This window comes from Lagopus muta, chromosome 1, assembly GCF_023343835.1.
Source record: "Lagopus muta isolate bLagMut1 chromosome 1, bLagMut1 primary, whole genome shotgun sequence".
NCBI lineage: Eukaryota > Metazoa > Chordata > Aves > Galliformes > Phasianidae > Lagopus > Lagopus muta.
In genome coordinates, this window is record NC_064433.1 from 77277716 (window position 1) to 77298658 (window position 20943).

Genomic DNA, 20943 nt, shown 5'->3' on the forward strand with positions numbered 1-20943 from the left:
CTGTGTCCGTCTCCCTGTTCTCTACTTCAGACATCAGCTTAAAGAACAGCCAGAACTTTGTGGCTGTTCACAGTCTCAATGCTAAAAGCAACTTACTGAGCCCAGTTGGTTCTTTCCTGGATCATAATATGAGGTATCATATCTTGCATTAGCTTGAGACTACTGCTGAGATGAGGGCTCTATTGTTTCAGCTCCTTCTCTCAAGGTCTGGCAACCACAAGAGGACTAATCTTCCACTAAGCCTCCTTCAGTGCGTAGCTATTTCTTTGACCTTACCCACTTCAGGGCCTGCCTAGACTATGCAATCTCCAGCAACTCCAGCCACTTCCAGCGAGCAGCCAGCTTACGCCCTTCCAACACTTACTTCACTGTCTCAACCAGCTTTCCTCTCATCACTTCCATGGATGCTGGAGGCTTGTCTGACTGCACCCCAGCTGTGGAGGCTTTGTAAATGGCCACTGGGAGAACAAAACTCCTGCTGCGTTTGCTATGGGACAGAGAAGGCCATGGAAGTGGGGAAAGAGCCTGCCATAAGCTGAGGCTCTGCCCCGTGCATCCTTGGAGGGTAAAATTTATGTATACTCTACACAAAGCTTTAAAGCACCAGATTCCACATTTGATTTTCAGGACAAAACAACCAGTACTCATTGAGATCCCTGTTCCTGTTAGCTCCCAGATGGACAACATGGAAATACATGGTAGAATCCTGGCACACTACTTTCAAGTGTAAATCACTGATTTCCTTTGTTCCGTTCCAAGTGAATTTATGAAATGGTTTATATATCAGCGCATGCCAGAGCAGGAAACTGGCCCAAAAACACAGGAGACCTTTCTTAGCCGTGTATTCCTAATGCCTTTCCAGCTTCATCTAATACCAGAGTTAAGAAGAGATCATTAATAACGATGTCAGCCCCAGTTGCAAAGAAATAAAATAATGGGAATATTCCCAGTCATGCAGGAGCCCCTTGTTCAAGGCTGCACAAACAGCCAGGCAGCAATAAAGACCAACCAATCCCCATCAAACATGCAGTGAAACCACAGTCATGAAAAAGCATATTTTTGCAAACAGTGGAAACCTTTTACAGTTCCCACGTTGTCACTGAGCATTATCTCACTTCCTAACTACATGAGAAGCCTTTACAGAAAAGTTACAATTAAACACCAAGTTTCTCTTCAGTAATTTCCCAGTGATACAAAACAAGTTACTTAATTCCACAGCAGGCACGATTAGATTAGCAGAAGGTAAAAACTGATGGAACAATTCTTTACAGTTTGTTTCTTTATTCAGTAAACATCTAGTTACAAGTTTCACAAATTAAAAAAGTGGAGGAGCCAACTGAAGAGATGTAGAGGAGGGGAGGGCACAAGCTATCCAGCTTTTGTTCTGCTCATCACCTCTCCAACACACATCCTTCAGCTACTCTGTAGCTGTACCAAGAATTCAAGAGGGGAATAGAAGCCTTTGTCCCTGTGAGGGGACTAACACAGGGGGGTCTAGCAGGATTCCCTCATCTTTCTTTCACAGGGGACTAAACACAAACTTCATAACCAGCCCAACCCACCACAGAAACAGTGGAAAGGACAGAAGCAGCAAGGTGGCAGCTCCTCGTGCCCACCACTACTGGCAGAAAGAACAGAACCAAAGGAAGACAGAAAGGGAATGGTCGATTAATGTGTTCCTTGCACATCAGTGAGATGCTCCATGAACCACTGCAGCACCCAAATGGGGCAGGAAAAAAAAAAAAGGCAATGCAGAAGATTAGTTGCTTTATTTCAATTCTTAAGTGGCAGGGAGGTTAATACTAAATTTGAGAAGGGTCCAAGTGGTGCTTTGAAGGGGCTTTAGAATTTCACTGTCTGTACCTGGAAGGAAGGAAGAAAGAGAGAACATAAAAAGAGCAAAATGTGATTAGAAAGCAGCAAAGACAGATAAGATTTAACATTTATAATAATAAAAAGAAACCCCAAATTTCAAGTTCAGGACCGTATCCAAGTGAACCCTCAAAACACAGGCCAGAAAGCAGCACTTGTTTTAATTTCAAACTGGACTGGCAGTAAAAAGTCTCTAAGTTCTACATAATGATAATGTAAACACTCTATAGATTGTGATCCTGCATCACCTCATACCATTTCAACCATCACCTAAGGCTGACATCACATATTTTTCTTGGTGACAAGGCTAACCTTGTTGAACCTTTCCATTCAGTATTTTCTCAAGACTTTCATCTTCCTCTGCTCTTTACATTAAGCGAGAAAACATTCTTCCAACCAAAATAATGCAAGACTGGGGTAATGAAAAGAAAATCCATATGGTTAAGAGGCAACCAGGCAATGGAGAATGAAAAAAGAGCCGTGTTAGGACTTACAAGAACGTGTAGGTAGACTTGGGGGTGACCGTGTTGCACCCCCAACAAGGTCTGCTCTGCATTCACCAGTCATATCGGCGGGACTGTCTGGAGGGAGAATCCTCTGGGCCCTGGATCGCAAGACGAGTCCCTTCAGCCCGGCGGCTGCCGCTGCCGTCGTGACGCCGGTATTCCAGTCCTCGCTGCGGCCGGAAGCGGGATGTCTCTCGCCTCCACTCATCATCAAAAGCGGCTGCATCACCTGTGTCAGGAAGAACAAACTCAGCCAGGGAAAAGGTGGGAAGCGGCAGCTGGGTTTGCTGAGATGGAAGATGGGACAGTACTCACTTTCATCCATATTGATGTAATCCTGCCTCTCTTCCTGGTCACCTGTACGATGGTTCCGGGATCGCTGCATGATGTGCGCTCTGTCCCTGATGTGGTGCCCAATAGACATTTGTTCCAAGCCACTGTCTGAGTCCCTTACGGTCCGCCTAGTCTCACGAATCTGAGGGTAGATTTGACAATCAACATCTTAATTCATTCCCCCAGCCCGATAAGACACTCTGGTTCTTGCCTACAGCACTTCAGTCATGCTGCGCTTGCCACCAGTCCCAGTCGAACGGAACATAATAATAAGGAAAAAAGACTTCCTCTCCAGCTGGCACTTCCCATCTCCTCTCAGGGGCGCTCAGCATGGTTCAGTGACTCACGACACATTCCTCAATCCACAACTGACTGCAAAGCAGAAATCCTGTGGGTGGCCAACACTGAGCCGCCAATGAAATTCTATCCTTCCCCAACAAAACCAGCAGCCTCCTGCTGGGATGACACACTGTGGCCTCCTCCTTACCCCGCCAGGTGCCGAACGCATCTCTGAGGTCTCCTGATATACTTTGGGCCCATCACCCAGGTTGGAATAGGAGATGACAGTTGAAGAGGTAAATGTCTGGCAGTTTGCACCACTTGTCATATGTTCCTGCAAAAGAAGACGGGCAATGGCATAACGAAGAAAAGAGTGGGAAGAAAAGATAACAGCCATTTCTCTCTCCATACAACAAAGCAGGAGAGAATTACAAAAGTATCTGTGCTGCATTCACCCTGAAGGGAGGGTGCAATGAAGATGGAACCAGGCTCTGCTCAGTGGTGCCTTGTGCCAGGACCAGAGGCAAAGAGCACAGACTAGAATACAGGATGTTCTCTCTAAACAACAGGAAGCACTCATTTATTGTGCACCAGCACAGCACAGTTTATGGAGCACCAGCACAGGCTGCCCAAAGGAGTTGTGGAGTCTCCTCCTTGGAGACCTTCAAAAACCACGTGGATGTGGGACTGGGCACCCTGCTTTAGGTGTCCCTGCTTGAGCAGGGTTTGTACCCAATGACATTCAGAGATCCCTTCCAATCTCAACCACTCTGTGATTCTGCAAGTACAAGCCCCATTGGTCCATCTTTCTGGAGAACAACTCCTGTTTCTTGCAGAGGTCTACTCTCATGCTTCCATTCCATTCCATCTCTCCTCCCTGAATTCAGAAGGCATGCCCCAGGAACAACACCTCTGTCACTCCATCCTGCTCAGCAGGATGTTACAGCTTCTCCACTCTAACAGCTTGATCACAGCCAGCACTAAAGAGGCACACAATGGGACAGCAGACAACAGAGAGGATGGCAGAAGCACCACAATCTTTCATGCAGATTACTTTATTGAAGGTTCTTACCATGTTCCCAATCATGTCGTTCATCATGCCAAACATGTCTATAAAGCCACCTGCCTACAAAAACAGACAGCACAGGAATAGTTAATTTGGATGGGTATGGGAGAAAAGAATTACAACAACCTGTCTGCAAAAGCCATGAAACTGCTGCTGAGAGGGAAAAAAAACACCTTTTTTTTTTCTTTCTATCTATTGATAGAAAAAAAAACCAACAAATTTACAGTTGCTGTTCTTTGCAATCTCTTCAGACTGCATTGCCTTAATGTTCCTGCTCTCCAGATCTCTGGATCTGACGTTCTTTTAGTTTAGCTCTGATACCCAATGCACTAAGGTTTGTAAATTCAGGCATTCAGCAATGTTAAGACATGAAATCCCAGGATACACACTAATAGTAGACTTAACCGTAAGACAGTTTCCATCATCACTGTCAACTCTTGATTTAAACCACAAAGGAGTTTTCACGGATTGTTTTCTAACATAGGAACTTTTCTTCTTTTCCCTATAGAGAAAGGAGACGTGACTGTCTTTAATCTGGCAAACCTAAGAGCTGCAGGTAGTATACTCAGCCAGCAGGTCTCACAGATTAATTGTGCAATATGTAAACAAAATTAGTGTCAGTTTAAATGCGCTGATTCCTTTTTCCCTTCTTCAAGTGGCTTCTTGTTCTCATTTACAGCAGACCAGCACTCACACGCAATCTTATTATCCTTTGAAGTCCAACTGTTTGTATTATTAATCCTTTTCTGAGCTAGAACAATTCCAGGATGCTAGGCCTCTTTCATTAAGTCAATACTGAAGAGTGAGGCAGCTAAAGCTGCTAGATCTGGAATAACTTATTTCCAATGTTTTACTACAGCAGATGACTGAGATCAACAAGCTCCAGGAACGACATTCTCACATACATCCAGCTACTCTCATTTCAATTCTGTTCTCTTGAATTACTCTCTTGGCTTCTCATTCTGCAACCATTTTCAAAGGAAGTTCAATTACTGCCTCTGCCTAATGACGGCTGAGTCTTCCTTGTGTCATCACAGTTTCACAATGATCTCCAAACAGATCCACAGCCTCTTCTTAGACACAAGGTTAAGAGACTCTCCATTCTTCCTGGATATTAACTATCCCAACTCCTATGAAATGCCATCCTGTAACATCTTTATGGATCTTCTCTGTTTGAGGTGCCCATATAAAAGGACTCCTCTAAAACAGCTCCACAGACAAAAGTACGAGGGAAAGAAGTGGAAAGTCTAAAATCATACAGCAACTCAGGTCCACGGGAAACCAGTTATCTTCAGTTTCAATTCAGTTCACCATTTATTATAAATCTAATAATAAATAGAGCTCATACTTGTCTCTTCAAACCATCCCACTCTCACTACCTGTTAAGATATACGGACTTACATTTCTGCTACTGGTTGCCCACAGCTCTAACAAATCTCAAGGTGAAGCTACTATTAGTGAAGCACAAACTTGGCACTGAAAAACAGAGGACTTACCATGCCCAGCATCCCAAAGGGTGAAACAGCTCCTGCCTGTCAACACAGCAGAAAAACAGAATAAATAATGACCTTGTGGCAGCCAAACAACTAGATATTCCTCAGAGCACCCTCATGCTTCTTGGAAACAGGACTTGGAACACTCAGAGCCAATAAACGCATGAAAAAAGCAACCCACTGACTCATGAGGGTTCAAACAGTATCACCACTAACAAACCATACAGAAGGGATATTCCCCCAATTTCCTTCAGTTATAGTGATTTATGGCTTCGAGACAGCATATACACTTTCCCTTCCTCCCATTCAACCTAGAACACAGCTGCCAAGAAACACATACATGTAGAGTGAACAAACAGCAAGAACATCACTGTTTCTGAAACCAGTTCTACCTCCACCACCTCTAAGAAGGTAAGGGAAACGCTCGATCCAATAACGGTGGGGGAAAGAAGCTTAACAAGGCAGTTTAAAAAAAATCTTAGCCTGCGGTCAGCCCTCTCTTACCTGCATCCTGCGGCCAGCCTGACGAGCCCCTGGCGTGGTCCCATCAGTGATACCAAGCAGTGGGCCAAATCCAAAACTTCCAGAAAGCATGCGGTTCATGTGCTGCCGGTGGATAGCAAAAGGGTCCCTTTTGGAAAGATTGAGAGAACAATGGTGAGAAAAGGATGACAGAACACAAAGTCCTGCATAATACACCCATTCTGACTCGGAGTTTCTCTTATGCAACTGTACTTTCTAAGCTGAAAATCCAGAACCCCAAGAACTCAGTATCGCATATGCTAATCCTTGGGGCTGGATCCCATTTCTTCTCTTGTGACTGAAAGTATTATGCCACAGAAGCTCTCTTAAGCACTAACTGATGTCTATTCAGCAGCAGCTCCATGTCCTGTTCCCACTAATATACTTTTGGGCCAATCATGGCTAAGGATATTCCAAAACCTCATTGCTCTAAGAGGTAAAAGACCTGCAGTCCAAGTACTACCATCATGTCATACTCATTTCCTCTTGAACCATCAAAACATTAACAGCCACAACACACAAACTGTTCTAGAAGAATAGTTCTGCATTTCGCAGGGAAGCACGCAAAGACCACTGCCCTGGCTGCAAAGAAAGGGCTGCATTTAACAGGATGAGAGTGTACACAGTCCTAATTGTTGTTCTCTCACCTCCTTAGGTGCACATGCACAAACACAGTAACCAAAATCTCCAGAATACACCACATGGTCTGACACTGACTGTTTGATACTCCTCTGCCCCTAATCATCTCAATTTGCTGTTTTCCTGGGTCGTTATGCACACAACCACAAAAGGCTGACATCAAAAAGCTTTTACAGGTCCAAGTCTCAGTGTAAGAATGAAAGAAAGCAATAATTAGGGTCCCTACATGTTTCTCCTTTCCTTCTTGTGCAGCCTCCATTTTGAGGGCATACTTGTACACTAGAAAAGCAAGGAGGGAAAAAGTAGAACGGGGACAGTCAGAGAAAACAGCCGCCACACTAAGGAGTCTGAGAAATATCACAGCATTTCTCTGCATATCTGGTAGTTCTGCATTCATCCTTCCAAAGCACAAACAACCTGAACAGCACATAATTTCCTGTGATCACAAAAGCATCTAGCACAAACCAATACTTTCCTGTTTCTACTGGGAATGCTTTGCATAATAAAAGCGAGACTCATAGCTGCCACATCAGTGAGAACATACACTCATCCTGTGACTGAGACATCAAGGTCTCCTCTCCTGCTAATTTGTTTACATTTGATAACATTCTTATAATCAATTTTATAAGCAAGAGCATGGCTTTGTTTTCCTACATAAATTAATTCGAACAAATTTATAGTAGTGCCAGGCTCAACACAAACCTCCCACTGTATAACACTAATCCTTAACTACTTTGGCAAGAACTGCCACTTCTGATCAGCTGCAACCAATCTCTGGGCAGGGGACAGAAAAAAAGTAATCAGTAAGAAGAAACCCAAAGAAGCATTACTGGGAGCCGCATCAGATTTTCAGACTTGTATTTTAAAACTACTAGAATTCTCCTCTTTTAGTCCCTTGCAACTTGACAGCTCCTTTAGAATCATAGAATGGCCTGGGTTGAAAAGGCCCACAATGATCATGTAATTTCAACCCCCCTGCTATGTTCAGGGCCGCCAACAACTAGATCAGGCTGCCCAGAGCCACATCTAGCCTGGCCTTGAATGCCTCCAGGGATGGGGCATCCACAACCTCCTTTCTCCAGCTTCATTAATGAATTCTTCAGCAGAGCCGCCACAAACAACAGGCACAGAAGATATCATCAAAACCCTACTCCGTACACAGAAATCCTTAAGCACAGATAAAGGTCGGGTACTCCAGCACTGTCAGACAGCCAGGTGCGCTCGGCCTACTTTATTTAATTACACTGTCCTCAGCCACGGCGGTGGCTCCCCGCACGCCGCCCGCCCCGCTCCAGGAACGCTCGCGCTCCTGCGGAAGCCCCGCGCCGCCGCACGCGGCCCCGCACTCAGAGCCCCGCTCGGCAGGCGCCGCCACAGCGCCCCGGCCCGCCCTCCCCCTCGAGCCTCCCCAGCCGACTCACATAGCGAACATGGGGTCCTCCGGCTCCCCGTCCCTCATCAGCCGGAACATGCTACTGCCCTCCACGGGGGCGGGCTCTGCGGAGGGAGAAAGAAGAGCTGAGCGAGCCGCGAGCGTATCGCACCGCATCGCACCCCGCCCGGCCGCAAAGGCGGCCGCCCCCAGACCCGGACCTCACCGCCCCGTCACCGCCACCCCCGGGCTCGCCCCCACCTGCCGTGCCCCTTCCCCTGCCCGCAGGCGCGCCGGGCGGTGCCGAGGGGGAATAGGAAGCAGGAGGAAGAGGAGAACGAAGAAGACGCGGGCCGCTCACGCCCGGACTCCCATGGCGGCCCGCACCCTGCTCGTCCCTTCCGCTCCAGCCGGTTCGCTTCGCGCATGCGCGCACAGGCCCGCGGCTCCGTGCGCTAGCGGAGGAGGCGGGGAGCTGGGCCGGGCAGGAAGCGGCGCCCAGGCCCCGCTGCTCGGGGCAGAGCGGCAGGGGGCCGGCAGAGCGCCTCCTAGCGGTAGGAACATCTCGCCCCTCCTCTGGTGCTTCTTGCTCTGGTGCTTCAGGCGCCCTGCCGTCGGTCGGAGCCCACCTGTGGGCACGGAAACTCACCCGGAGCTTCTGCAAACACTGCCTCGGCCTCCCTGCCTCCGGTTTTGTGCTCCTGAATCACCCCTCAGTGTATTCCGGGCTGGAAAGCATTTCCTGTTCGGCGTGTTCTCCTACCCCACGGGGCGGGCCCCATGCTGGATTGGGTGTGTGCGGCTAGCCGGCAAGGATCCGGGGGCAGGGAGAGAGATGCTGCTTGGACAAGAATGAAAGCATTTTTATTTATGGGACTGGGAGCAAGTCTGGGACAAAATGACCTGCTTTCCACAGATCCCAGCAATCATCCCACCCCCAGAGATGGCAGGGCTCCTTCATTTGTTTCCAAACACAGCGTCAGTCCTTGCTGCTGGAGGCAGGGGAAACAGAGGTGCAGGAGCACGTGCTGTAACCTATGTCACCTATGTTACCAGCACTTTTACCACTTCGGTAACTGTCTCGCTGGTGGCCAAAGCTATGTGACACATTGGAAAGTGGAAATGCAGCCTTTTTCTGGAAGGTACAAAAGTTCCCCGTTGTCAGAAATGCAGAATCTCACTTTTGCACACCATTTGTACGTGAGGTTTCTGTACTCCACTTTACATCCAGTGTGCACCAGGTGGATGGCCATTTGCTGACACACAATACCTAAGCATGGCGGTGTGGATGCACAGCAAGGCTCACGTTTTTGTTCTGCCACATTCTCTGTTTAAGCTGTTCCAGTTTTCTGTCATGAATCAAAACCATTACTCACATTGCCTCATTTCCTTTCCTTTTTTAAGCTGTCCAGACAGGAGAATGGGGAAAAAGGAGGTGGTGAGTAAAGGGCGAAATGGAATCAAGGACTGATGCCACTGCCCTGAACTCCATCTTCTGCTGCCTGCTGCTGACTTGCTGCCAAGCAGAATTCCTCCCCCCTAACATCCCCATCACTGTTAGCTGTGCAGTCAGCCAAAGGGGCGACCACAGTGTATGCATTTTAAAAGCAAACTGAATATCACGTGGTGTGGGTAAATAAATGGTACGCTGAATATCGGACCTTTTACCTGCTTCTTTCCAGGGACCAATCATTGTGGCCAAGAGGACAGAAACAGCTTCTTCCAAGAAGGCAGAAACACATCCAAATATTCCAGGGAATGTCCATGTGACAAAGAAATTCTCATTGTCAGAAGTCAGAACTACCCACAGCCACTTCTGCTTCGGTTCCTTTCATCCGTGCCTCTTACGTAATCCTCAGCCAGCAACTAGTTCTGACCTCACATGAAGGGCACCCTAAGAGGACAGCTCTCATCTGATCCTCAGGAGTGACAATATCTGGAATGCTAGAGCCAGCTTGCAGTGACTGGGGTATGCGTTGCTTAGCAGTGATTACTTTCAGAATATTTTGCTCAAGAATGAGTCTGTCACACTATGAGTGAGAAGCACAACCTCCATCTGTGCTATATTAGTGAAGACAAGTTCACAAAAATCGTGATTCAAAGCCTTCCTCCCCTTTCTGATCCTCTCACAGGCTGGCTCTCATCCCTAATCACTCTTACTCCCCTTGCTTCCTCTCATTATGCTATCTGCACTGCTCCCCAGCCCACAACAGTGCTCATTTGCATTGCTTCTTGCAAAGACATATTTCCAAATGCAAAGTTTGGCCAGTGGTTGAAGTTTTAGAAATTTCCTCTTGACTTCTGATTATGGAACCATGGAGGACAAACAAAATCAATAATCTGTATGACTTTTAATGGACACAGGATAGGAAAATGAGCAATGTGGATTAAATGCATAAACGTGCACCCCCCCTCCCCCCCTCCCAGATTTGGCTGGTTTCACCTTAAAAGAAAGGATAGATACTCTATGCCTGAATTTCTGAACATCTAAGAAAAGCTGAGGCAAACACAAGGCCTTCTGCTCTTTTGCTCTTCAGCAAGTAGCTTGGAAGAGTTTTGGAACGACTTTAGAGTTAGTTGTCAGAATAACATTCTTAGAATACTCTCATACCCAAATATGATGTTTTGGTTTTGCTCAGAGTTACTTTTGCCTTCACCATAAACTAGTAACTCCTCCCCCTGGCTACAATGGTACTATGACAAGACTAGGAAGGTATTAAAACAAAATTAATAAATGCATGTGCTAGAAACATAAAAATACATACCATGCAAATACACAGCCACATGCTCACTATGAAGATGTGTACTGGCAAACTTAACATTTAACATCAGTAGAAATATACCATACTTTCACAAAAGAAAATGCACGAAAAGATAGAAAACACCATCACTGTACACAAAAGTGTAAGTACTGCAGATGTACACACCCACGAAAACACAAAGTACAAACAGCATGCTACACTAAAATGGTAACTTACAGAGAAAATTACATACCCAGGCTGCAGACATGCATATTGCTGATGTTCCCAGTGACATATCACGCAACTTCTGTACCTCCATCATCCTGTCTAAAGGCTGAAGACTCCAAAAAAGATGGAATATATTCTGCTGAGTTTGCAAAGCAACTTCAAGCAAAGACTGCTGAGCATACTGAAAAGTGACTTACATCTTCACATTGCATGATGAGTATAGTTGCATATACTACAAAAGGGATGACTTCAGATGGGGGAGAGAAGAGCAGAGAAAAGCTGTAAATTGACCCAGCAGACAAAATGCAGAGAGGTACCAATGTGATGGAGGAAGAGAAGGCCTGAGAAACACTGGTGTCAGTGAAAGGATGCCCACAGGGCACTCTAGAAGCCAATGAAATCCCACTATCAGGATCAGAGGAGCAGATGGGATACAGAAGCAGGCATGTCCCTGGGCATGAAGAGGAGTTTCACATAGGATATGAGGGGAAAAAAAACTACAGGCATGCAGGGAAAAATGGGACATGAAGAACGAAGGGGACATGAGCTGAATTTTGTACATACAAGAAAGGAAAACAGAGACAACGTGGGAGCAATGGCCGTGGGAACAGCACTGACAAAGAATACAGATACATAGCAGAAGTTCTGAATCAACAGATCTGAGTAAAAACTGCAAAGAGAATATGGTGGGGAGGAAGAATAGGAAGAAGCAAGACTGCACACTGACTACTGGAGAATACACAGGGGGAAGGAAGAGGTCACAGACCTAACCAAATGCTTCTTGCACAGGTGGCTGGAAACATACTTCCCTCACATAAAATGCTGTCTGTGTATTTGCATCTGAGGGCACATTGCCTGCGTCAGTGTAACTGTTTGGGCACAGTATCATCACCAAATACAATCTTCATTTTTTCTTCTCTGGGATGTTGTGTTGAGGTCTGCTTGTGCATTAGCATGGATGTGTCTCTGGTACAGGATGCGTGATGGTGCAGGAGTTGAGGATGTAAAGATAAGGACAAAAATCCTGGATTGGTGCAAAGAACAGCAGAGCTGTGAGTCATGCATCTCTGACAAGGAGAAGCAGAATATGACAACATCCAGCCATCAACTTCATTTTTTTTTCCTCCTATTTTTGAATGCAGCTCCAGAAATGAAGATTTACCATTTCTTGCAGAAAAGAAGGATGAAAGTGGAACCAAATGCCAGGACTCAAATTCTGACAGCATGTAGACCTGAAAAGATGGCTAGAGGGGCTTATGAAGCAGGAGGAAAAACACTGAATGCATGCATTTTCATGATGTGCTCTCCTGCATTAGACTGGATCTGCATGTCTGTGTTAAGCACAGCTTCCCTGGGGCAGGCAGCACTTACTGTATGCAGCCAAGACGAACACAGCTTAGTCACGTTATCTGAGGGGAACTGCTCTAGCTGTGAAGGAGACAACAGATGACAAGGTAGGGATCCCCCACCTCTGTCTCACCCGCGTGGTCTTTCACCCTTCCTACTTTAGGAGATGTATACTTACCACTCTCCCTACGCACCAACCTCCCTTTCTATCAAATACTCAAACTGAGTACGAGAGGCGCCTCTCCCGGCACGGCATCGCCCAAGCGTGCCACCAGGTGGCGCCGCTGCACGCCTCCCGCCGCCCTCAACAACTGAGCAACGCAGACGGCGGCACTGTCGTCAGCCCCGCGGCAGCGCCCGGCCGGCGGGCTCAGAGCGGCGGGCAGCGGGAGGGCCGGGCTGCCCGGGGAGCAGCCGCAGAGAACACGCGGATTCGTACGCCGCTGCGGTCGCTGCCGTACGGGCGCGGATGAGCCTCCCGCAGCGCGGAGCTCGGGTTTAGGCGCCGACGACTCGCAGGGGGCCCGTAGCGCCCCCGAACGTCACCCGTCGTCCCTCCCTGCCGGAGGTGAGAAGGCAGTCGTAAGGAATGGCGGGAAGGGCTGAGAGACGAGCACAGCGGCGGCGGCGACACCGCCACTGCCCGCCCCGCGCTCCGTCCTCGCGCCGCGCCCGCATCCCCACGTGCCCTCCCCTGGTCCTTGCAGCAACGCTCCCCGCGCCCCCTCCCCCACGCGGAGCCTGCCCCCAACGACCAATAGGAAGGCTGTTGCCAGGCAAACTGCTCATTTGAATGGCCCAATCGGACGCCCACCCTCAGTTCCTCCTTATATGGGGAAGCGGGACGCGCTAGCTACCCCTCCCCCACCCGCTTCAACCCAGCGAGCCGCCCCGCCCCGCCCCGCCCCCTGCCTCCGCCGCAGAGCGCGGGAAAAACATCCTCCTGCCCGCCCCGCCCCCACCGCGGGTCCCCGGCCCGGCAGGACGCGGCCGCGGGGAGGAGCCCCGCTTGGCAGTGGTTGCAGGGGGAGGGCGGCAGCCGAGTGGAAAATTCCAGGCGGGAGCGGCACGAGCCAGCCCGTCGCCAGGCTGCTCGCCCGCCCCGCCGTGCGTCCCAGCAGCATCTCTCGCCGAGCCCGCCCCGGCCACTCGTTCCCGGGTGATTCCCTAGGCGGGAACAGTGGCGCGCCTCGGCCCGCCCGTTGTCCGGGCGAGGCGTGCGGGCGGCGCGATGCCGGGGCGGCTCCTCCTTCGCACCTCGAGGCCCTCTTCGGGCGCGGGGCGGGCCGGCCGAGGGCACCGCCGCGCCGTCACCCGACCGAGCGGCGGCGGAACTCCGCGCGGGGCCGGCGTGTGACGGCAGGCGGACGGCCCGCGGTCCGTGCCGAGCGTACATTGTTCTCAAGGCCCGCTCTGCCGACGGCCGTCCTCCGCCTCCCTCCGTCCCTGCCTCCCTCCCTCCTCCTCCGCCTTCTCCCCTCCCTTCGCCAGGTCCCTCCTTCCCTCGTCACCCGGCGCGGTATAAATCCCCTCCACCGCCGTATCCCCCATCGCGGCAGACCTAGGCACTTTGGCCCCGGGGCGGGAGCCGTGCTGCTGGACCGCTGGGACTCGGAGCTCCCGCCGCGTGCCACCCTCCCCCCTCCCAGCGTCCTCTCTCCTCGGGGCTCCCCGACGTTCGCGAGCGGCCCCGCGCTGCCCCTGACGGGATGTCGGAGAAACGCGTCGAGGAGGCGCCGGCGGAGCTGAGCGCCAAGGTGAGACCCCCCCCCCCACGGCTCGCTCCCGCCCGCGGCGCGCGCCCTCTCGGCCGCCCCCTCCCAGCGGCCCCGACCGCCCGGCCGACGGGGGGGGGCGCGCGCGGCCCTCCGCCAATGGGGAGCGGGGGCGGGGGGCGCGAGGGCCCGCGCGCGGGATCCCGCTCGGCGAGGTTGGGGGTGGGGCGGAGCGGCGCGGGGCCGAGCGGGACGCGGAACGCCCGGCGGCGGCGCTCCGTCCCGCGGATCTGGGAGCGCGCGAGGGGCTCCGCGCGGCTTTAGCGGGCGACAGAAAAGCGGAAAGCCGACCAAAACGGAGCGCAAAGGTGGCGGCAGACGGCCGGAGGCGCGCCGACAACCTGCCGCCCCGCTCCGGCGGGAGGAGGCCGGGGGCGGGCGCCTCGGCGCGAGAGGGCCGTCCCCTGGCCCGGGGCCGCCCTGCCCGGCGCCGCGCGGCCGGCCCCGAGGCGTGCCGCCAGCCGGGCTGCCCTGCGTGCTTGGGAGAGCCGGGCTGCCCGCCGTGTGCTGTCCGCGCCTCCGTTCTGCATCTTCTGCCCCGAGCTCTCTTTGTCTGGGACCGCGCGTCCGATCGGCTTCGTTTCTGGCCGCTGAGCGCTGCCATGTTTTTCCCCATGTCGCCTATAGGAAATGAAGGAGAAGAAGGAGAAACTGGAGGAGAAAGCAGTCCACAAAGAAAAGAAGAAGGAGGTGGTAGAGGTGAGGCGTGGAGTGATCTCTTCGAGGCGCGGTTAGAGAGATGGGAGGGCTTTGGGAAGGGTCGTCGGCAAGAGTCGCTGCAGGAAGTGAGAGTGAAGGGAGATGGAGGAAGAGAACAGAGCAGACAGGCTGCGGAGGGAGGGGGGCAAATGGACGAGACTTAGGGTAACTGGAGAATTAGTCTTGAAAAACTTGGTGTAGTGAGCACTGCCGATGAGCAAGAGAATCAAAGGGGAGAACGGAGACAGGGCAGGTGGGAGTCAGGAGGTGGCAGTAAGAGGATGCGGCACTGCATCTCCTCAGGTATCCCCAGGTGCGTGAGGGAGCAGCAAGGAGATGCACAGATTGACAGAGGTCAAGAGCATCTGGATTAGATGTACAGCTAGCACCAGCTGTCATTAGCTTGTAACCAGAAGGATGTTCCTACGTGTGTTATGATATGAGCTCAACGCATGTCACAGGTTCACAGTGTGAGAAGGGAATGGGGGAATTGGTTTTGTCAAGGAGGCATGAGGGGTGGAGGGCTTTGGCAGTGTGGGACAGCTGATGTGGGAGGGACAGGGTCTGACTAACAGTGCAGAGGTCACTTGTTTGGTGTGTGCTTTTAGCTGGAGGCTGGTGTGGCAGGGATGTTCTCACTCTTGCAGCAAAGAGCACATGGGAACGTCATCGTGACAGTAGTTTCTGTTCTGACAAATTTGTTTTGCTTAGGATGAGGAAAATGGAGCTGAAGAGGATGAGGAAGAGAATCCAGAGGATGTGGATGAAGAAGAAGGTGGTGATGAAGATGACGGTGGGTATGATTAGCATAGGAAAAATGGGGGGTTTGCAGGGAGGAGAAATTTTGGGGAAATAAAAGGACAAGGGGGAAAATTCCTCTTCTGAGCTCTTTAACTGTGAGATTACATTTCCTTAAATGCTACTTTAATTAATTCATAATTTCTGCTCTTGATTGTGCTTAGAAGGAGACGAAAATGGGCAAGAGCAGGACGGACATGCAGAAAAACGATCTGCAGAGGAGGAGGAGGTAAGTGATTGTGTGGGTAAAGGCAGTGAGAAGGAACGAGCTGGCCATGTTGTGTGCTGATGAAGTCCATGAGGATGCTTTTGCTGAGCATCTCAGTTCATCTTTGCATCTCGTTGCTGTTTCAGCAGCAGATGGGTAAACAAATCTGATGTGGAAAAGGGACAATAAATCGTTATGGGTTCTTGGTGGGATCCAGGGCCGATTGAGCTGCTGGGTGATGACCCCGCTAAGACCTGTGATTTCTGGGCTGCAGGCCAGGTCTCAGGGTCTGTGTGAAGTGGTGTAAGCCTGTGCTTGCTATGCCTCCTGAAAGCAGCAGTGCAGGTGCTCCTGCAAAAGAAGCTGTCCATGTCTTAACTGTTATCAATGAAACAGTCATCAGACACTCAATACTTCAAAGAGGAATGGATTTCGGGTGGCCAAATAGGATTTTTGTGTGAAGGAACGAGCAGCAGTAAGAATTTTTTGGATAAATTATGTCCTGGTGCAGTAACTGCTGGTAACTTTTTTTTTTTTCCCTCTTTGTTATACTCAGGATGAAGTGGATCCAAAGAGGCAGAAGACAGAAAATGGGTCCTCCGCTTGAGTCCTCCCCTCCCATTTCCTCTGTTCCGTCCATCTCTCCTCCTCCATTCCAGCCTGTGCTTGCACTGTTCATTAGCCTCTGGCTTCACACAATCTCAGATGAGGAAAGGTTAAAAAAAGCTCTCAAACAGGGAATACAGCAGTCTCCTTCCCACCCAGAGATCCAGCCCATCTATGATGTTCCCTACCTGAAATTATTCCACCTCCCCACATCTTTCCAGCTGTGCCCCACATACAAATGAGCCTCTTCCCTCAAGAATCTCATCATTTTCCATCATGGCCCAACGCGTAACCTTGCCAGCCTACACGACTGGCTGTTCACATGGCAAGCACCTCTCATTCCTTTTCACTTGCCCTCCCTCTCCACTAGTGTGACTGAGATTCTTGACAGCTTCTGCTCCCAGGACCTGCTGTCAGATGTTCTCCCTGAGTCCAGGAGGCTGCGGGCACAGATCTCATGGTGCATTTTCCAGTCCTAGGCCTCCTCTCATTTGCTTTCCCACTGAACCCTGAGAGACAAGTAAAAAGAATATTACGAGCAAATAATGGTTCTGTTAAACCATATGCAGAGATGGGATTTATCTTAAGCTTATTTTTTTTTTATTTCAAGTTTACATGACAGCAAGCTGACCCTCGTGAATTTTTCAGAAGAAAAGGGTTGTTTTTATATATGAATTTCATCTGAACTGCATATTTTTTTAATTTGGAGGCTTTTTTAAAACAAATCAAGAGATAGATAAATTGGGGACCAAACTTTGATTTCCATTTTTCTGTTGAGATTCTCTTGTGACCATTTTTTGTAAATTAAAGGCAATATAGCCACAGCATTTTCTATGGCACAGACATCACGAGGATTATAGATATAAATATATATATTGTTTTCAACTAGCACTGTAAATAAAAGCGTTTAAAAATATTTCAGACAACTTGTGTGGATGGTTGTGTCTATGTCTTAGGTTATGCTCTGATCAGTAGAAGTCAGTCTGTGGAAAAAGCAGGATGGCTTGGATAGCAGCTGGTGGAGAGAAGTCAGTCAGTTAAAAAACCTGTGATAGTTATTTAAATGGCACCTGCATGCTGCAAATCAGCACGCAAGGGTTCTGCTCCCTCTCTCACACAGCTCCATCTGCCAGGCACTTGCAGTGAGGATGTGCAATAAACTGTTAAGGTAAAGCTCTGGGGCTGTCGCAAGGCTCTAGAAACAAACCGAGCCTCTGCACCAGATGATGGTGGCTTAGAAATGGAGCCTAAGCTGTGCCTGCTGTGTGCAGGCAAGTGCTGCTCTGCAGCATCCCTACCCCAGCTGGCATCAAGTGTGACCTGTGCAGTATCAGTCACAGAATGAAAGGGAAGTGTTTAGAGTGCAAGAGCTTCAGTTCTTTGTCCCACCAGCTGCCTGGGAGAGATCTGTCAAATAATTGCCTTTTATCTTTGGAGACCTTTAAAGTTGCTGTTACTGTTTCTTCCTTTTTAAACTTGTATTTTGGCAGTCACACAATGAGTGACCAAGCCTGGGAGCTGTAAATAATACCAACTTTTGTCTGAGCATCAGCAGCTTTGTGCATGCCCAATGACAGCAACAGATGAGATACTGACAGTACAAACAGTCACAGGTCTCTGGAGATGCAAGCCATCCATTGTCATTTTCTCCAAATGTCCCTGTTTGGCTGCAGGACCTGGCCTGGCATGCAGAGTGACAAGTATATGGTGCAAATGGTACAGCTGCTGCCAGCCCTCTCCCCATCTATGCAGGTCTCTGCGACAGCCCCATCTCCAGCTGAAGCCATACACCAGGCTCTGCGTTTGGGTGCTTTGCAGCAAAGCTGTCACACCAACACAGGCCGTGTTCGTGCAGCTCTGCCCTGTGTCGTGGAGCTCTCAGCAACTGCAGCCACCTCCATTTTGGCCATCTCCCCGCTGAGCAGCATTTCAAAAGCAGGTAGCTCTTGCATCAGGCTGACTTGCAATGCCTCTCCCTGCTCCCGCTCCCCCTGGGCGCTATGATGAATGTGCTGATTCAACCCGCACGTATCGTTTAACCACGCTTGTGCAATTCTATATTCCTACTATTGCTCCATTTCAAAAATTGATAGATTCCAGTCCCTGCTCGTTTCAAAATACTTTCACGTTGGAGCAAGTCCTCAGGATTTGCCCCAGATTTTGCTGACCAGACAACTTTTACTGTTTGGTACCAAATATGGATCATTAGAGGTTAATCCAACCTCTACAAAAGCCCATTCCAATTTCCATGCATCTTCCCAGCAGTGATGCCATAGTTTGAGTAGTGAGGAGTGCTTGTGCAGATGAGATGGGAGAGGTCTCTGCTTTCCACATGAGTACAACATCAGCACCTCTGTATCTATCCATCTGATCACCCTTAAGTAAGTGCGGCAGCACCTGCCTTTTAGGCATATGCAGCCATTCCCCATTTCCTCCAAGGGAAATGCTGCAGGACAGAGAGAAGTGAAGAGGGGCTGACAGCTGGTTTCCATGTTTCTATGGAGTCCTCAATTCCACAGCTTCTGACAGTTCTTCCATCTTGTTTAGTTTTACTGGACACCTTTGTCACTACCTGTGGACAGAAGATACAGCTGAAGGTAAGGAAATAGAAGAACATCTGCTTCCACATTCATTCATATCGGTGCTCTGCAGGATGTCATTGTTGACTTGAGTTGAGGGATACAGATAACGATTGGGTATTGCACAGTTCAGTTCCTTTCTTTGGAGCAGACTGGACAATCCCAGCAAGTTTCAGAGTTCCAGAAGAAGTTTTGGGTATGGACTTACGCCCTGCACTTTGCATCCAGACCTGCAGAAGTCCTTCACCATTGAGCCTAATTCTTCTTCTGCAGTAAAATCGTTGGTGGGGTCCCTCAGAAGCAGTGATAACATCCAGAAGCCTGAGCCACCTTTCTCAGCTCCGCGCTAATCCTCTGCTCATTTCAGTTAATTCCTGTCACCATCTGTCAGCTTCATCGGCTGGGGGCAGAACTCCCTCAAAGCTGTCCAAAGGTCACACTAGAAGTCAGCACAACTGGGATTAGACTGCAAGAGGCTGTCTGTGCAGGAACGTGCACCGGGTGGACTTGTCTTTTGGTCAGGGCAAGTGCAATTGCAGACCAGACCTTCGTTTTTTAATATGCCTGCAGTGAAGTCCTTGCTGGTTTGACATGAAAGAGGTTTTGCTGTCAGGAAGCAATTTTGTAAGCAGTTTTCTAGCCCTGATCACAGTGTTGTTAGAGGTCTCTAGATGGTTGGTGTCAATGGCTCCTTTCTTGCTGCGATGTTTGGTGGCCCTGCCACCTGTAGGTAATACACAGAAGGTTGTGTCTTGCTAAAGGAAACAAGCCCCAGTGGTTTCTGGGCATGGACTGGCTGTGTACACAGCACAGTGTGGTGGTTTGGGTAAGATGCCTCCATAGCTCTAGAGGTAATTATTACTTTTCAACTATGTTCTTCAGTTTGAAGAAGCTGAACGAATGGAATGGTTGGACAATGGGTCCACCAGCTCACAGCCTGAAGGTGTGGGACTGAGTCTCAACAGCCTCAGCATGACCATTGGCAGGGGGTGACTGGCAATGCTGGAGGCTGCATGGGACAGCTAAGCCCAGCCAGCGTTGGCTGCTGGGAACATTCCAGAAGTTCTGTGGCCACACCAGGCCTTCCTCATCCAGGCAGCACAGGATAAGGGGGAAGCTGAACAGCAGGAAGCTGTGAGCAGATGGAGCTGGGTGCCTGCTCCTCCTCAGGGGCCACGTAGGCATGGACTCATGAAGAAGACAGCTCTGGATGTGCTGGTGAGCTGTGGATGAGAAGCATGAGAGGAGGGAGCCGGTCCCAGTGTTGGAATTAAGTTTGTCAGTGCTGTTGGTACATGTAAAAGAATCTGATCTACCTTTGGCATCAACTCTGCTGTGAACAAGGAGATTGGACTAGAGACCTCAAAGGTCCCTTCCCACCAGCATCTTTCTGTGAGTGCGTGAAGAAAAAGAGGCCCGTCGTGGAAGTTTGAACTGAACTGCTGAGCACAGAAACAAATATTCTTTGCATATTATATCTGTCCTCTCCCCATTTCCACCTCAGGCAAATGATGCTCCCCACCCAGTCTCTTTGGTCTTTCACATCAGTTTCAAGCCAGTAAATTAAACAAGATTGCTGTAATCAAAAGCATCGTGCAAACAGAATCATGAGCCCTCCTTCAGACCCGGAACAAGTGGGCCCTCTGAACACTGCTGGTCAGGGGGGAAAAACCTTTAGTGCTTTAGGAAAGTCCGTAGCCACTCTTTTGTATCAGCTTTAAAAATAATAATAATAATTGCAGATACATTACTTTTCTTCCCAGCGCTTCTCTGGGGGTAAGGGGCCTTTTTAGGCCCCCTGATTAGTAGTCACATTTCTTAGTCAATTCCTATATGCCAGATGGGAAACCAATGCAACTTGCCTTTCCAGATCCGTAAGA

General features: G+C 49.7%; 2 protein-coding genes across 3 annotated transcripts; one reads left to right on the forward strand and one right to left on the reverse strand.

Annotated features, from left to right (window-relative positions):
* Positions 1-1750: 1750 nt before the first annotated feature.
* Positions 1751-8537, reverse strand: MLF2 (myeloid leukemia factor 2). 2 transcript variants are annotated; one of them, XR_007373431.1, is made up of 9 exons: positions 8344-8537; positions 8132-8207; positions 6054-6180; positions 5553-5588; positions 4063-4116; positions 3199-3324; positions 2694-2853; positions 2367-2607; positions 1751-1863 (listed from the first exon to the last, which is right to left on the reverse strand). XR_007373431.1 is itself a non-coding variant. In XM_048928338.1 (8 exons), the coding sequence occupies exons 2-8, from the start codon at positions 8179-8181 to the stop codon at positions 2429-2431; spliced, it is 732 nt and encodes a 243-aa protein (XP_048784295.1). In that variant the 5' UTR covers positions 8182-8207; positions 8344-8537; the 3' UTR covers positions 1751-2428. The 2 variants fall into 2 exon arrangements, 1 of the variants encoding a protein (XP_048784295.1); XM_048928338.1 differs by having other exon boundaries at positions 1751-2607.
* Positions 8538-13882: 5345 nt separating this feature from the next.
* Positions 13883-17400, forward strand: PTMS (parathymosin). Its single transcript, XM_048928382.1, has 5 exons — positions 13883-14155; positions 14801-14872; positions 15584-15665; positions 15835-15899; positions 16435-17400. Exons 1-5 carry the CDS (start codon positions 14108-14110, stop codon positions 16483-16485), a joined length of 318 nt encoding a protein of 105 aa, XP_048784339.1. The 5' UTR covers positions 13883-14107; the 3' UTR covers positions 16486-17400.
* Positions 17401-20943: the final 3543 nt, after the last annotated feature.

Coding starts and splice junctions, on each gene's coding strand:
- PTMS (XM_048928382.1), top strand. CDS start 14,108: ATGTCGGAGAAACGCGTCGAGGAGGCGCCGGCGGAGCTGAGCGCCAAG. Junction 14,156..14,800: donor CGGCGGAGCTGAGCGCCAAG/GTGAGACCCCCC, acceptor TGTCGCCTATAG/GAAATGAAGGAGAAGAAGGA. Junction 14,873..15,583: donor AGAAGAAGGAGGTGGTAGAG/GTGAGGCGTGGA, acceptor TGTTTTGCTTAG/GATGAGGAAAATGGAGCTGA.
- MLF2 (XM_048928338.1), bottom strand. CDS start 8,181: ATGTTCCGGCTGATGAGGGACGGGGAGCCGGAGGACCCCATGTTCGCT. Junction 3,325..4,062: donor ACGACATGATTGGGAACATG/GTAAGAACCTTC, acceptor CTTCTTTTGCAG/GAACATATGACAAGTGGTGC. Junction 2,608..2,693: donor TTACATCAATATGGATGAAA/GTGAGTACTGTC, acceptor TTCCTGACACAG/GTGATGCAGCCGCTTTTGAT.